Source organism: Myxine glutinosa, chromosome 11 (assembly GCF_964187855.1).
Source record: "Myxine glutinosa chromosome 11, kmMyxGlut1.1, whole genome shotgun sequence".
NCBI classification, from domain to species: Eukaryota; Metazoa; Chordata; class Myxini; order Myxiniformes; family Myxinidae; genus Myxine; species Myxine glutinosa.
Window position 1 is genome coordinate 105,607,757 of NC_136271.1, and position 15,103 is coordinate 105,622,859.

General features: G+C 44.2%; 1 protein-coding gene across 1 annotated transcript in view; it reads left to right on the top strand.

The window, feature by feature from the left end:
• LOC137437039 (uncharacterized) overlaps positions 1–10,885 on the top strand; it is a 37,337-nt gene extending 26,452 nt beyond the window's left edge. Inside the window, exon 8 of the mRNA XM_078786979.1 lies at positions 10,142–10,885. Within this exon, the coding sequence (XP_078643105.1) occupies positions 10,142–10,878 (737 nt within the window). The 3' untranslated portion in view covers positions 10,879–10,885. The remainder of the gene's footprint in view (positions 1–10,141) is intronic.
• The last annotated feature ends 4,218 nt before the right edge of the window (positions 10,886–15,103 follow it).

Genomic DNA, 15,103 nt, shown 5'->3' on the forward strand with positions numbered 1-15,103 from the left:
AATTTACCAACACATTCCTCTAGTTCTGCTGCACTCACATGCGTGTTGACGTCCGCTACAATGCACATCATCACCTCCAGCTCAAACATTCCATTATTTTCAAAGAAATGTAGATATCCCCAAACTGATTTGGTTTTTGTTACTTCGGCTCATTCCGCTGTGGCAGGTCACACTTGTGGTGTCGATGAATGAAATGCTGTTCTGCAAACGGCGTGGGTAATTGGATGGTCACCGTCCTTGCGGTTTTGCCTCGTTAAGTTCAGTACTTGGAAGGATTTGTCTGTAGATCTGCAACAGCTAATGATACCTTGCTCCGTCCACCATCAATAAGGTAGCAGGTAACCAAGCTGACATTGGTTAAAAATTCCTCAACAAAGTGGTTGTGATAAGGTAATATAATTATGTAAATGATTTATTTTTCTGTTTTCTTATTTGCGCACAAGTAGATTTATTTCATTTTCTGCCCCTTTTCACTCTAGTCTCCACTGGTATGTCTGGTAATTGAAAAAGGAACGAGGGTGAGGAATGTGTGGATGTAATGGTAGTAAGGTTGTGGTGAATAGGGTTCACGTCGTCACATGGTGCCGTTTTTTATATAAATACAAAGATAGCCTCTTAGATTGCTGGACAGCTATAACCCAAATCCTTTCTAGATGACTGTCCATTGTACTGCGGTAAACATGGTGTCACACATACAGAGCAGGGTTTTAATGATTGTAACTCTTTTGGGGAAGCCATGAACCTCATCGAAATTAGATTTGGTCGAGTCTGGATCATTGTGATGCGCTCGATCTACTTGTGTTCAGGTATAACACTGGGATCGTATAAAAGGCTCGTGGAAGTTCATATATTGGGTCTTTCATTATCATTGTGAGTTATCCACAAACTACCTGTTGCTGGAACTTGTGGCATCCGCATGGATGATGCGTTCGACTTCACTTCCAACCTGTTGCAGCGTGACAGACGGGACAAAATACAGTACTCTGACATTAGACATTAGAAATCTGACATTAGACATGACACTGACAGAATCTGACATTAGACAGGACACTGACAGAATCTGACATTAGACAGGACACTGACAGAATCTGACATTAGACAGGACACTGACAGAATCTGACATTAGACATTAGAAATCTGACATTTGACAGGACACTGACAGAATCTGACATTAGAAATCTGACATTAGACAGGACACTGACAGAATCTGACATTAGACAGGACACTGACAGAATCTGACATTAGACAGGACACTGACAGAATCCGACATTAGACAGGACACTGACAGAATCTGACATTAGACAGGACACTGACAGAATCTGACATTAGACAGGACACTGACAGAATCTGACATTAGACAGGACACTGACAGAATCTGACATTAGACAGGACACTGACAGAATCTGACATTAGACAGGACACTGACAGAATCTGACATTAGACAGGACACTGACAGAATCTGACATTAGACATTAGAAATCTGACATTTGACAGGACACTGACAGAATCTGACATTAGACATTAGAAATCTGACATTAGACAGGACACTGACAGAATCTGACATTAGTCATTAGAAATCTGACATTAGACAGGACACTGACAGAATCTGACATTAGACAGGACACTGACAGAATCTGACATTAGACAGGACACTGACAGAATCTGACATTAGACAGGACACTGACAGAATCTGACATTAGACAGGACACTGACAGAATCTGACATTAGACAGGACACTGACAGAATCTGACATTAGACAGGACACTGACAGAATCTGACATTAGACAGGACACTGACAGAATCTGACATTAGACATTAGAAATCTGACATTAGACAGGACACTGACAGAATCTGACATTAGTCATTAGAAATCTGACATTAGACAGGACACTGACAGAATCTGACATTAGTCATTAGAAATCTGACATTAGACAGGACACTGACAGAATCTGACATTAGTCATTAGAAATCTGACATTGGACAGCACAAAGCTGCGTGGGATTAACCTGAAACCATTGTTTGAGGCTAATAGTTGTACTTTCATTTCCTCATCATCGTCTTGACAAATCCCTTTTTGTTTTTTCATTTTATTGAACCAGCCTGTGGTGGGTTTTTTTCCTGACGAATAAACAAAGATACAGTTTTTGGAATACAAATCTGTTACACGTCTTATGATCTAATTATCAGTTGCAAGGCCTGACCTTCTCTCGGCTTGGAATGTTGCAGTTTCATGCGAGTATTTTCTTGTTCGTACCAGGGTGGATTTCCTTTTGCGTGGGCTCACATGGGGAGACTGTTATGGATTTTGCATTCTGATCGATGTAGTGAAGACTGAGGCAGAACAGGTGTACAAATTATTTTGGAACAATCACTTCAGCTTTCTTCTTGGCCCTGGCGTTTCAAAATATTATCATGTACCATGCTCTGTAATGGTGTTGGAGCTGCCGCAGAAGCTTCTTAGCAAGGTTTACACTCTGAGACGGGTCACCACTCCGACACAGGATACCCGACCAAGTGTGCTGGAACTTGGCCATGGTGCGTACTCTCCATGAAGGACACCGTTGTATTGTCAACTTCAAGACGGGACGCTCAGTTTAACATCCACTTGAGGAACTTTGCGCACACATAGATACCCAAATCAGATGGGAGGGAGTGTGGGTACCTCTCGGCTATCCTCACAGTACCTATAAAAATCCATGTTTTTAATATTCATTCTCTGTGCTTTTTGATGAAAGTCATTAGTTTCATCACAACCAAAGATGGTGAATGGATCAGTTTCTAGACTTACCTGAACTTTTTATTCCTGTCATGCCCGTGCACCAAAATCTTCTGGAATCCTCGTGCTTCGCTCTATTTTCCTTTACCGTGGCTTTCTTTTGTACTCACCATATTGTCCCTATTCTGTTCATCACATTCTGCTGTCATGCTACCTAACAACACAAGTTTTAGCCATTTATTGATGTCCCAGGGGGAAAAAAAATAGCAATTGCGTTGGAGCAAAAGTAAAAAACAATAAAGTGGTGAGCATGATATTTGTTGTCTTAAGTTTACGATCTGATAAATGCATCTAAAGTTTAAGAGGGAAGGCCTGAGTCAAAATCACCTCTTGCAACATGTACACAGGAAGTGATAATACAGGAAGTCTGCCACTGAACATGCGGAAGTCTCGTATAGCGAGAACAGCCTCGGATGATATGCTGTAACCATTCATAAATCGATCAGAAACAAGCGAGAGCAACAGTAAAAGTTTATAACTGAAAAAAGCTGGACTTACTAGTTGGTAAAACCGATGTTTCAGTATAGATCAGTAGAGATCTCGAAACAGATCACCGACACTCAGTGATGTCCCTTTGGTGGAGCATAAAAATCAAACATGGACTTCCTGGATTTCCAAACAAATTTAGTATTGAACACAGAACACATTTAGTATTGAACTGCTGGTGTAAAAATGTGTACTTGGAGGAGGAATGACAAAACTTTTTCCCAATGGTTGATTGTCATAGTTTTCAGGAAAAAACGAGTTTGTGTGTGTTGAATGAACTTGAAAATTGAAACCTTGTGGAACCTTAATGGAATTGATCTTTATAGGTTTCTGTGCTGTTTTAATGATTGTAGTTAACACGTAGAAATATAGTCGTTAGCAAACGGCATTTTTATGCTTTCTTACTCTTCTTACTTTTAGTTTTCTGCTTGTAAGTTGTCAATAGAGAAAAGGCACCAAAAATGAATTATTGTTCAGGCTTAACTTCTGGCCTCGTGTCAGGATGTGTTTGGCTTTTTCATTCTGATTTGTCTTCATTGTTGTTTTGCCCTTTTGTGTTGGACAAAAAATAACATCGATTTGAGATTGCGTTGGCTCTTTTGTTGTTGTTGTTTGTTTCTATTTTTCCTTGTTTTAAAAGTTGCATCTATGCCTTTATTTAGCTGGAAATCTTTTTAATAGGGAAAGGGTCTTATTCTCCTGGGCTCGGTTGCTGGAAGTTATCCAGTGGATAAATTTCATTCGCCGGATATTTAATTTATCCATAGGCTAGGCTTATCTGGGCTTCTAGTAATCAGGCCCGGGCTCCCCCAAATTTTCCCTTTCCCCTATTGTCCATCTTCTGGCTTCCACTTCACTCTCACTCTTGCCCCCACGTTGTCTCCCTTCCAACCCCCTTTGCTCTTTTCACTTTTTTGTCTACATGGTCAAGGCTTGTGGAAAAGCACCAGGGCATCACAGACACCTGTAACAGAATGGAAGGGAACACAAGGAAAAGGGTGAAACACCAACTGCAGAGCAGTAGTGAGATTGAGATCAAGAGGAGGGAGAGGACACAACACATGGGGGTGAACAAGCTGCACACTGCTGAATGAGACACAGCAAAAAGAGGAAGGGGGAGGTGGGGATTAAAAAAAAAAAAAGGAACAAACCAACTGGCCGATACCTAACAAACGAAAAGAGGTGGGGGAAATCACGATAACCTGGAAAAATGGAGTGCCTGGGAATGGGGTCATTTTGGGTAGAAGAGATCAGGAGTATGCATAGGGAATGGTGAGGTAGTGGTGAAGAGCTGTCTTGAAGCCCTGGAGGGACTGGGGAAGTTGGTTCTACAGGGAAGCGAAAAGAGGAACAAATGAGGAGAACAAATTTTGGGAGTGAAACAGGTTACATTTTGGGAGGTTACAGGCAGACCATGTGAGCCCTGCAGAAACTGGAGAGAGAGAGGGGGTAGAGGGTGCAAGATCAAAAAGAAGGCTCTAGATGTATTATAAATACAGAGAGTTGACCAACCTGTCTGCGATGTGAAAGCAACAGACCTCATCGCAGAAGATTCCAACAATCATGAAGACCGTTTTTAATAGCATCAAGCTGAGCAAGGTGTGAGGCAGGGGGCACCAGCCCAGAGGGGAGAGCAACAACCCATCAAGCTGTGGATGAAGGCCTTGTCGGTGGATAGGAGTACAGGTGTCTGTGATGCCCTGGTGGTCGTTCATGTGCAGTCTGTGGCTCCTTGCCTGCATCATTTTATGGGGGCATGGCTGTGCCCCTAATGCATTGCCCCCAATTACCAGTCAGCTTGTACTCATTTTGCTGACCATGGAAGGATGACAAGCTGAGTCAACCCAACTGGTCTTGATTCAACAACATGACAAGGGCTCAGTATCAGAACCCTAGAAGATCTCAAGCCAAACACCTTAACCACTAAGCCAACACCAGGCGTAGGGTGACACCATGATGCAGATATATGGCAAATGATTGTGTGTTGGGTGGAATAGCGAGGAAGGTTGAAGTGATCTTTTGAGAAGTGGTTTGGAAAACTGTGCTCTTGGTTATTTGCGTACATTGTGTTCACGAAAACGATGGAGTCTTCATCTGTTCTCTCCGATGTAGAGTTTGTTACATAGAGTGCAGCAGCAGCTGATACCGAATATAGCATTACAGGAAATGCAGACAGTGGTCTGTGACTTGAAGGGAGCTGTTCGATCCTGACAGGGAAGTGGTTTTGATGAAATCACAGGTGTTGCAGTTGCAGGGATTAAATTTACAGTAAAATAAGAGTTGCCCACAAAAAACGCTGCAGAGAAATCTTTGCCCAAAAAGGAAAAGCAGAAGCGTTTCTTTCTCATGGGACTCTTGATGAGGAAGTCAAACAGAAGAGAGATAAGCTTAAACAGTTACATGAGGAACAAAAAAAAAAATTTGAGGTTAACTCCTGAAAACAGTTAAACTTGAGGAGGCAAAGATTAAACTAAAACAGGCATACATTCGGGCTCAAGAAAAGTGTGCCGAGAAAAATTGTTCTTGTCGCCTAAGGGCCCCTTTACACAGGGCTGCGACCTTTGTGCCACCTTTGAACGACCAAAAAATGGCCAGGACGCTCAATGGTCGCTTAAACCCAGAAAATCCTGTTTCTATGTAACTGCTCCAGCGATCCTTGTGCCTCCCTTGAACCACCAAAAATGCAATTTTCATGGCGATCTACGAGCGACCTGTGCGTCCACTGCGCCACCTGCCTGCTTCCCCTGTGCAACCTACGGCAACCAATGCGATTAGAAGCTACATAGGCGACCCCCGAGCAATGTTTGTGCCTCCTCTGTGCCATCATCGGCGACCAACGGCAACTAACGGCGACCACTGGGCGACCATTCAGCCATGCTTCTGCCTCCTAGGCGACCCTTGATCATTGTTTGGGCAACCCCTGGCGACTGCTGGGCAACCTGGAGTGCCTGGGTATATATATGCCCTGATTCTGGCGCTTTTCCATCAGTTTCATCCTAGCTGCCAAAGTGAGAACATCTCCAGAAGATAAAGATTTTGGGATGAACAACCAACTCCTCTTGCATACTGCCATCTTACAAGGTCACCAAGCACTGCTGGTGAACCAGATGGCCATTGCTGTCCTTAGAAGAAGGATGAACAGGCACAGAAGAAGGAGACCACGAACCTGGTGGGTCCGCCCCTGGCTGACACAACAGAGAAGGTTACAATTCGGGGACTACAGCCAACTGATGCAAGAACTGCAGCTAGAAGATGAAGGGTCCTTCTACAATTACTTTCGAATGGAGCCAGCGATGTTCGATGAACTCCTCCAAAGGGTTGGCCCAAGAATGCTCTCTGAGCCATTCTACTATGGACTCCTCTTCTTCTATTGTGAGGTTTGGTGAAACCTTTTCCTTTCTTTTCCTCTTCTTACAGGAGGGTTGTAGGGCACTTGTGGCCTGTTGATCACCATCACCTTGGCCATCAACATGGGTATCTTCATCCCCTTCACCTTTGTCTTGAGGACCTTTATTCTCTTGACTTTTGGCAGCATGTGCTCCACCATCAGGTCCACCACCTTGGCCACCAGGGACTTCTTCTTGGCGATCACCATGGCCAGCAGGACCTTCTTCAGTAATCCTGGCACCTCTGCGGTTCTTTGCCCTTGGTCTTGTGCACTTCTTGGGAGGCATGATGTATTGTGCCTGTTGAGTCTGGAGACTTTCTTGAGTCGAGTTGTTCACCATTCACTGCAAACACAATGAACCACTGCAGGTACCAGCCCTCTATTTATAGGCAGGCTGAGGAGGCACTACAGGTGGCTCAAAGGAGGCAGAAGAGAGGCAAAAGCTTTGCCATGGTGGCTCAAGGGTTGCCGTGGTCGCCGAATGGAGGCACAGCGGTCGCCACAGTCATCGTTCAATGCACGCTATTGGTCGCCCAAAGGAGGCACAAGGGAGGCAGAAGCATCGCCCAGATCGACAGGAAAATTTGCAGCAGAACGCATCTATTACCTGGCGACCATTGGGCGACCACTGTGCCTCCATTCTGCAACCACGGCAATGCTTGTGCCTCCCTTCTGCCTCCTTTGAGCCACCTTTGAGCAATCAACCTCCTCGGCGATATTTGTGCGACTGTTTTGAACATGTTCAAAAATTTACGGCGACCATGGCGTCCATGGCGATGTCTGACCCTCCTGTGTACCACCTTTGAACGACCTAGGCAACCATTCTGCCTCCTTTGAGCCTCCAACGGCGACCTGGCAAATTTTATGGTCGCACAAGGGAGGCACAAAGGTCGCCATCCTGTGTAAAGGCCCCATAACCAACTCATTCAACACGTTTTGTCATAACTCGTCCACAACTTTTTGAAATATAATTTCAAGAATCACTTGGTGAATTAAATAATTCTCGTATCTGGATCCGTATTCAGTCTCCACCAAAATCGAATCAATTCTTCCTTGTCCCACACCCAACCTGTTCACCAAGTTTTGTTCGAATCCGTCCACAACTTTTTGAGATATGCTATATATCGTTTTTGGTCCCATCACTCATTGGTGAAAAATCACTTAGGGAATTAAATAATTCCCGTATCCAGATCTTCACCAAAATCGAATCAATTCTTCCTTGTCCCACACCCAACCTGTTCACCAAGTTTCCTCTGAACCTGTCTACAACTTTTTGAGATATCTTGGTCTGAGTCAAACAGAGTAATGAAAACATAACCATCGTTGGTAGCAGAGGTAATAACACCCGCTGCTGAGCAGCAAAAGAGCCGACTAGTATGGGCCCGCCCCAGTTCATGAAGTCACCGGTCGAAAACCTACTCACGGTGGACTACTCAAGGGTGAAAAGAATAAGCAACAAGAAAGAACAATCAGAGATTGCAAACCCTCACCAGGATGTATTTTCAGTGGTTTTTAAGGCTTTTGTGTTAAAACAAATAAGGCGGCCGAACCACGTGACCGATGACGTCATCATTATTATTTTTTCTAAACTAATTTATTCCTAGATTATGCTCAAGAAATTTCATTTTGATCGGATGAAGTTTTTAGTAGGGGAGCCAGAGAGCAGAAATGTGCTTAAAAAGGGTTGAGGTAGTCATGGAAGAACACACTTTTGTCTTTGGTGTTTTTTGGTAGAATGGGCCATGGTGCACCTGTCTAGGGTGGCCTGCTTGGGCAACTCTCTTGCGAAAGTGCCGATTAGCCTGAATTTATCATCTGTTGACATGGCAAATTTCAGCCCTAAAATTAGGGGTAGGGGGAATATAGATGGCTATTTCACCATGTTGCAATTGTTGTATTGTAACATTTTAGGTATCATCATAAAGGTATTAGGCTGGGCTACAAATTGGTATCAGGAAATTTTCATTGGGGTCACAGTACAGTTTTAGGGGTCAAAAGGTCACGCTCAGAAGGGTCAGGTGAAAATCTAGGGGTCGGGGGTATAAATGACCCCACTGTACCAAAACCAATAACAATAAATGAATGCCACTCGCACAAATTTAAGAGTACTATACAACCAGGTTTTTAATAATCAAGCGATGTGTGATGGGAATACAGGTTTTGAGAATTAACCCCTTAATGTCTTTGAGCAAAATCGAAAAATAGCGAAAATATAGGTTATTATAATGAAAGTGATGTTGCACTACTTGCATGATTAAAACATGAGTATATTATAAATTATATTGATAAAGTACATATCCTGACCATTTAAACCAATTTAACCCTTTGCTTGCCTATATTAACCCTTGTGTGTCTTTCACATTAACCCTTCGTATCGTTTTACCATTTTTCATCTGTTACAATTTTATTGAAAATTTACAGATGTTCAGTAACTATAGCTCTTTGATGTTAGTTGTTGATCCTACCTGTTCATTTTTATGTAAATAAACATCATTATCCTCAATTTGTATGATGGGAGTGGCAGCTAAATCAAGAGACAATAGGCTAAAGGTAAGTGTTTAAGCCCAATACGAACTCATTCAAAGGAGAGTCCCTAATGAGACACCATACCATAAAAACATAGAGCTCTTCAGTGTGTCATTAATTGGAGGTGCAATTGACCTCTCATTTGTCATGCTTGAAAGAGGCAGAAAATTTATCTGGAAATTAAAATTTAATCCATCACATCCTATAATCGTGAAATATGATAGACACCTCGTGTTACATAATCATAAAAGAAGTATTATGCCTCATTAACAGGTAATTAGTTTGCAGTGATTAGATTTTTTGGCTGTACTTTTGAGTACTTTAGGCTGGGCTTGTACATTATGTAACATGTGTACATTTTTATGGAATCTTCGGAAGCCCATAAGGACACGGTTATTCAGTTCCCCTTCTGAGAGAATGCAGGCTAATTCTACCGGCATGATCATTATCCCATTTCTCGGTGGTGTGTTGGGGCAGAGTAGAGGATGCTTCTGTTTGATTTCCGGCCCGACCCCATATACAATATGGCTGCCAGAGCCGCCATCTTGAATTTGGTTTCCGCCCACTAACTAAAGAATGCCTTGGCCGATTGATCCCATTTCTTACTGATGTGTTGGGGGTGGTACAGGTAGCTTCCTTTTCATTTCGGGCCAAATCCCATATCCAATATGGCTGCCAGAGCTGCCATCTTGAATTTGGTTTCCGCCCATTAACTTAAAAATGTCTGTCAGTTCATCCAATTTCCCTAGTTGTGTGTTGCGCATGGATAGAGGAAGCTTCCTTTTGATTTCCAGCACGGCTCTTCATCCAATATGGCCACACCACAGCTGCCATCTTGTTGCCATTTTCATTTTATGGCTGAGTAGTACAGCTCCCGATTTGCGGGGCTAGCGGCATTTTATTTTATTTCCATTGGCATGGTTGGATTTCACTGAAAATTTGACGCCTTGCACTTTGCCTTTCAGCTTCAAGTTACAACATCCAAAGTCTACCCATGGCAGAACTCACCGAGCTACAGTTTGGAAGGAAACGCAAGAGTCCGTCTCTTCTCAAAACTGACTTTACTTGCTGCATAATATGTCACAAAACCACCCATGATACCCTGCAGCAGGTGACTAACAACGGGTATGATACTCTCTTATACGCTGTGACACACCGCCATGATGACACTGCTAGGCGTCTCCAAGATGACATCATTTGCAGAGATGCATTTTTTGATAAACAACCAAAATATCACCGAAGATGTCGCAATATGTATACGAACAAGAAATCTGTTGATCAAAAGAAACGTTCCAAAACAACTGAGGATGATATTGTTGAGAAAACTTTGCCTCTTGTCACCAGATCTTCAACTTCAAAGGCAGAATTTACCATGGTATGTTTCATCTGTGGCAAGGAGAGGGATAAAAAGGGTCAGCATAAACTGACCCTTGTCGCAACGAAAGCTCGGGAGGACACTATATTGCAAAAAGCAAAAGAGTTGGATGACTTTGCAATGCTTCACATGATACAGGGACATGGTGACAGTTGTATGGACTTAATTGCCAATGACTTTCGCTATCATAAATCATGCTTGACTTCATATTTGCTTAGATGTAGGCCTAGTGGTAAGTGCACAAGATGTCAACTGATCCTGATAGTGTCGATGAGTGTAAATGTGCATTTGAAACAATCGTGTCGGAAGTTGAAAACAAATTGCTGAATGAGAATACTGTATACTTTGTGTCTCAGTTGCGTGACTTGGTAAGGCGAAGGTTGGCTGACAGAAAGGTGGAAAAAGCAATGCTGTACAGTTCAAACCAACTGGTAAGGCAAATGGAAAACTATTTTGGGGATAAAATTGTCATTGTTCCCCAGGTTGGTACATCAAGGTTGTTGTGTTCTTCTGATTTATCACTGGCAACTGTTTTGTCTGAGGTGAAACAACTTAAAGGCAAGCTTGAAGAATGGGAATATATTGATGATGAGGCTGATGAAAATGATGATGACCGAGGGAAGGATGTTAATGTTCAAATCCAGCGAGAATCCTTCCTCACAGCAAAGGCCATATGGGGACAGGTGAAGGAAACTCAAAGGAGGACTGCCACCCAGAATGATGTAGGAAACCCTGATCTGGATATATCGTACCAAGCAGCATCACAACTTGTCCCTACAGACTTATACAATCATTTGTCCTGGATGCTTCTTGATGTACCCTTTGATGTTGGACCTGATGGGCGTGTAGCACCGAATCCAAAACAACACAAACAGGTGTTGAACATTAGCCAGGATGTCATTGTGGCCATGTCTACTATCCCGACACCGAAACAAGTTGGCACTGCCCTGCACATCATCAAACAGACAAGGAGCAAAGACACTGTCACCCTACTAAATAGATTTGGAAACTGTATCAGTTACTACGATGCCCAGAGATACGTCTCAACCATGGCAAAGAAAGCAGAGGGACAGCTTCAGGAAAGAGGATACTTCATACCTGAAAACATCAGCCGAGGATTTTTCACTCACTTTGCAATAGACAACCTAGATTTCCATGAGAATACTATATATGGGAAGACCACACATGGAACCACACATATCATCTACCAATACCAGCCACCCTCTGATGACGATAGTCATGCAACCTCAATGACTGTACCCCTCAAGAAGTCTCGCAAGCCTAGTTTGAATGCCAATGAGCCTTTTCTAACCAAGCCTAGTATGCTTACATTGACTGACCGCCAGAAAAGCCGTTCATTAAGTGGAATAAAACTGGTCCCTGATACTCGATCAGATGAATGCAGTGCTGTAAGATTCAACTTCTTGTTCAATGTCTGCCATGCTGGATCTACAGATTTGTTGGATTTCCTGAACGAGCTAAAGCCAACAAGTTGGAGGCAATTTCACAAGGCCATAATAAAGGAGACAAAAGAATCCACTGTCATTGGCTATGGACCATTCTTCCCAGAGTCCCCAACAAACCACGATGTCGTTATGGAATCAGTTTTTTTTTTTTTTGTTGTTTTTTTTTTTTTTTTTGTATACAAGATCGAGGCTCGTGAAAGAGCGAAAATTAATCACACAGAAAGACAAACAGACACATAAAACAAATAACATCGGGAGCGGTAGACAAGATGGGGAGAGAGGGGGAAGGACACAAACACAACATTTGAGAGCAGGGACCGAGAGACATGGAGACATCGAGAGATCTGTGGGAGGGAGAGGGCTTTGGGGGGGAGGCATGTGAAGGGGGGAGGCATGTGAAGGGGGGGAGGCATGTGAAGGGGGGGGGGTGGGAGAGGTATAAACATATGGACACTGCCAGGATTTCCAGGAAATAAGTTGGAATTTCAAACAAGGTGGATCTGGGGTGAATTAGTGGGGGTAGAAAAGATCAAGGTTATGGATGGGGGAAGATAAGAGATGGTGGTGAACAGCTGTTTTAAAGACCTGGAGGGAGGAGAGGGATTGAAGGGAGTGTGGGAGTTTGTTCCACAGGCGGGAGAAAAGAGGAATGAAAGAGTGAAGGTGAGCAGAGAGCCGAGATTTCGGCAGTTTAACCATCAGAGGGTTGCTGGCAGATCTTGTGCGACCTGTAGGAATATTTGGGGGACAGAGCACGGAGAGAGCTGGGGGAGCAAGGCCGGAGAGGAGTCGGTAGAAGACAGAAAGACCACCTACCTGCCTGCGGTGAGTGAGTGAAAGGCCCTCAGAGATAGCTTCATCGCGGGAGATTCCAATGATTTTGAAAGCTTTGGATTCAACAGCGTGAAGCCGAGCCAGGTGTGAGGCAGGAGCACCAGCCCATAGGGGAGAACAGTATTCCATTGAGCTGCGGATGAAAGCCTTGTATGTGGTGAGGAGCTCAGGTGTGCCGAGGAAGGACTTCGCACGACGGAGGATGCCCAGTCGGCGACTGGCTTTGGAGGCCAGCTTGGAAATGTGGTTTTCCCAAGAAAGATCATGGCAGATAGTGAGACCCAAAAGCTTGAGTGACAGAACTTCTTGGAGAGGATTGTTGAGAAAGTAGATGGGAGGGTTGTCCAGTCGATCTTTTCGGAGAGACATAGTAAGAGAGTGAGATTTGGCAGGATTGAAAGACATGTTCCACTTGTTTGACCAGTCTGTGATTTTGTCCAGGTCTTCAGAGAGTGAGGAGGCTGCAGACTGCCTATCTGAGGGAAGAGGAATGGAGCGGCAGAGAGTGGAGTCATCAGCAAAGAGATAGAGAGGATTTTCCAGAGAGTCAGAGAGATCATTGATAAAGACCAGAAAAAGCACAGGGCCCAGCACACTTCCTTGGGGAACTCCAGCCTGAACAGGAAGGGGAGATGAGAGAAATCCATTCAGGGCCACACGTTGACTACGACCAGAGAGGAAGTCCGCAAGCCATGCATGGAGATTTCCATGGATACCATAGGAGGAGAGTTTGGTGAGCAGAGCTGGGTGCCAGACCGTATCAAAGGCCCTTGATATGTCAAGGGAGACAGCTCTGATTTCCTGTTTGGCATTCAGGACCTCCATCCATTGTTGAGACAGCAGAAGCAGCATGTCCAGAGTAGAGTGACCTGGTCTGAAACCAAATTGATGATCAGAGATCAAGCCATTGGAGAAGAGGAAAGATTTCATATCCGAAGCAATGATGGATTCCATGACTTTGCTGATAATTGGGAGCAGGCTGATTGGTCTGTAGTTGCAAGGATCTGTTTTTGCACCTTTTTTGTGTAAAGCGGTAATGTTAGCTGATTTCCAGGATGCTGGCAGATGACCTTGAGCAAAAGATAGGGTGAAAAGAAAGGAGAGAGGGTGAGATAGAGCGGCAGAGCAGGATTTTAGGACCCGTGGGCTGATGCCGTCTGGTCCAGTTGCAGAATCAGAGTCGAGGTTTGACAAAAACTCCTCCACCTTGTCAGGAGAGAAGGACACAGAGTCCAGGAGCATTTGGGTTCGACTGGGAAAGGTGGGAACAGAGAGAGATGGGTTTGGGACTAAGGATTTCGAGGCGAACACAGAGTTGAGGCATTCGGCTTTGTCACGTGCGATGTCAACTGTGTGGCCATTTGAGGTAAGGGAGGGGATGGAGGGGGAACAAACACCAGAAACGGATTTGACCAGACGCCACCAGGATTTGGAGGAAGGAGACAGGTTTGAGAGTTCATTCTTGAGTGAGGAGAGATAGTGCTTCCTGGCACTCCTGAGGGTAGACACACACTTGTTCCGAGCTTGGTGGAAGGAACTGAGATTTCCTTCAGTTGGATTAGCCTTCCAAGAGGCAAAGGCAAGTTGTTTCAGGGCAACTGCCTCACCACAAGATTCAGTGTACCATGGACGGGAGGAAGGGTAAGACAATTGAAGGCGAGATGGGATAAATCTGTGCATGAGAGAGATCAGTTTGCTTTGGAAGAATTCCCAGGAAGAATTGATGTCAGAGGCAGTGGAGATGGGAGACCAATCCAGACGATTGATGGCTGCTTGAAGACCGTCCCAGTCAGCCTGAGTGAAATGCCAGACTCGTCGACGCTGAGGAGGCTCTCTGAGAATGGCCAGAGAGATGTCCACTTTGACAAGCACATGAATACCAATACCAATACCAACGCAGTTGACTATTGTGTCACAGTTTCAAGTGAGTTGGGACAAGAATACAGCAATACTCCGTTTTACGCCATTTCGACGTACGTCAAATCCGACTTTACGCCACTCTTCTGGAGTAAATTTCAGTTCAGCGAACGTCATTATGTGTGACTTTACGTCACTCCTACATTATAATACCAACGCATACCAATACGAACGCATACTAACGAGCCAGCTGCTGATACAGGAGAAGGCGAAGTCTTTGTTCCAGGATCTTCTGAAGAAGTACCCGGAGGATAAGGACACAACCTTCATTGCAAGCTCTGGATGGTTTGCACGCTTTAAACGGCGCTTCAACTTGCACAACATCAAGATTCAGG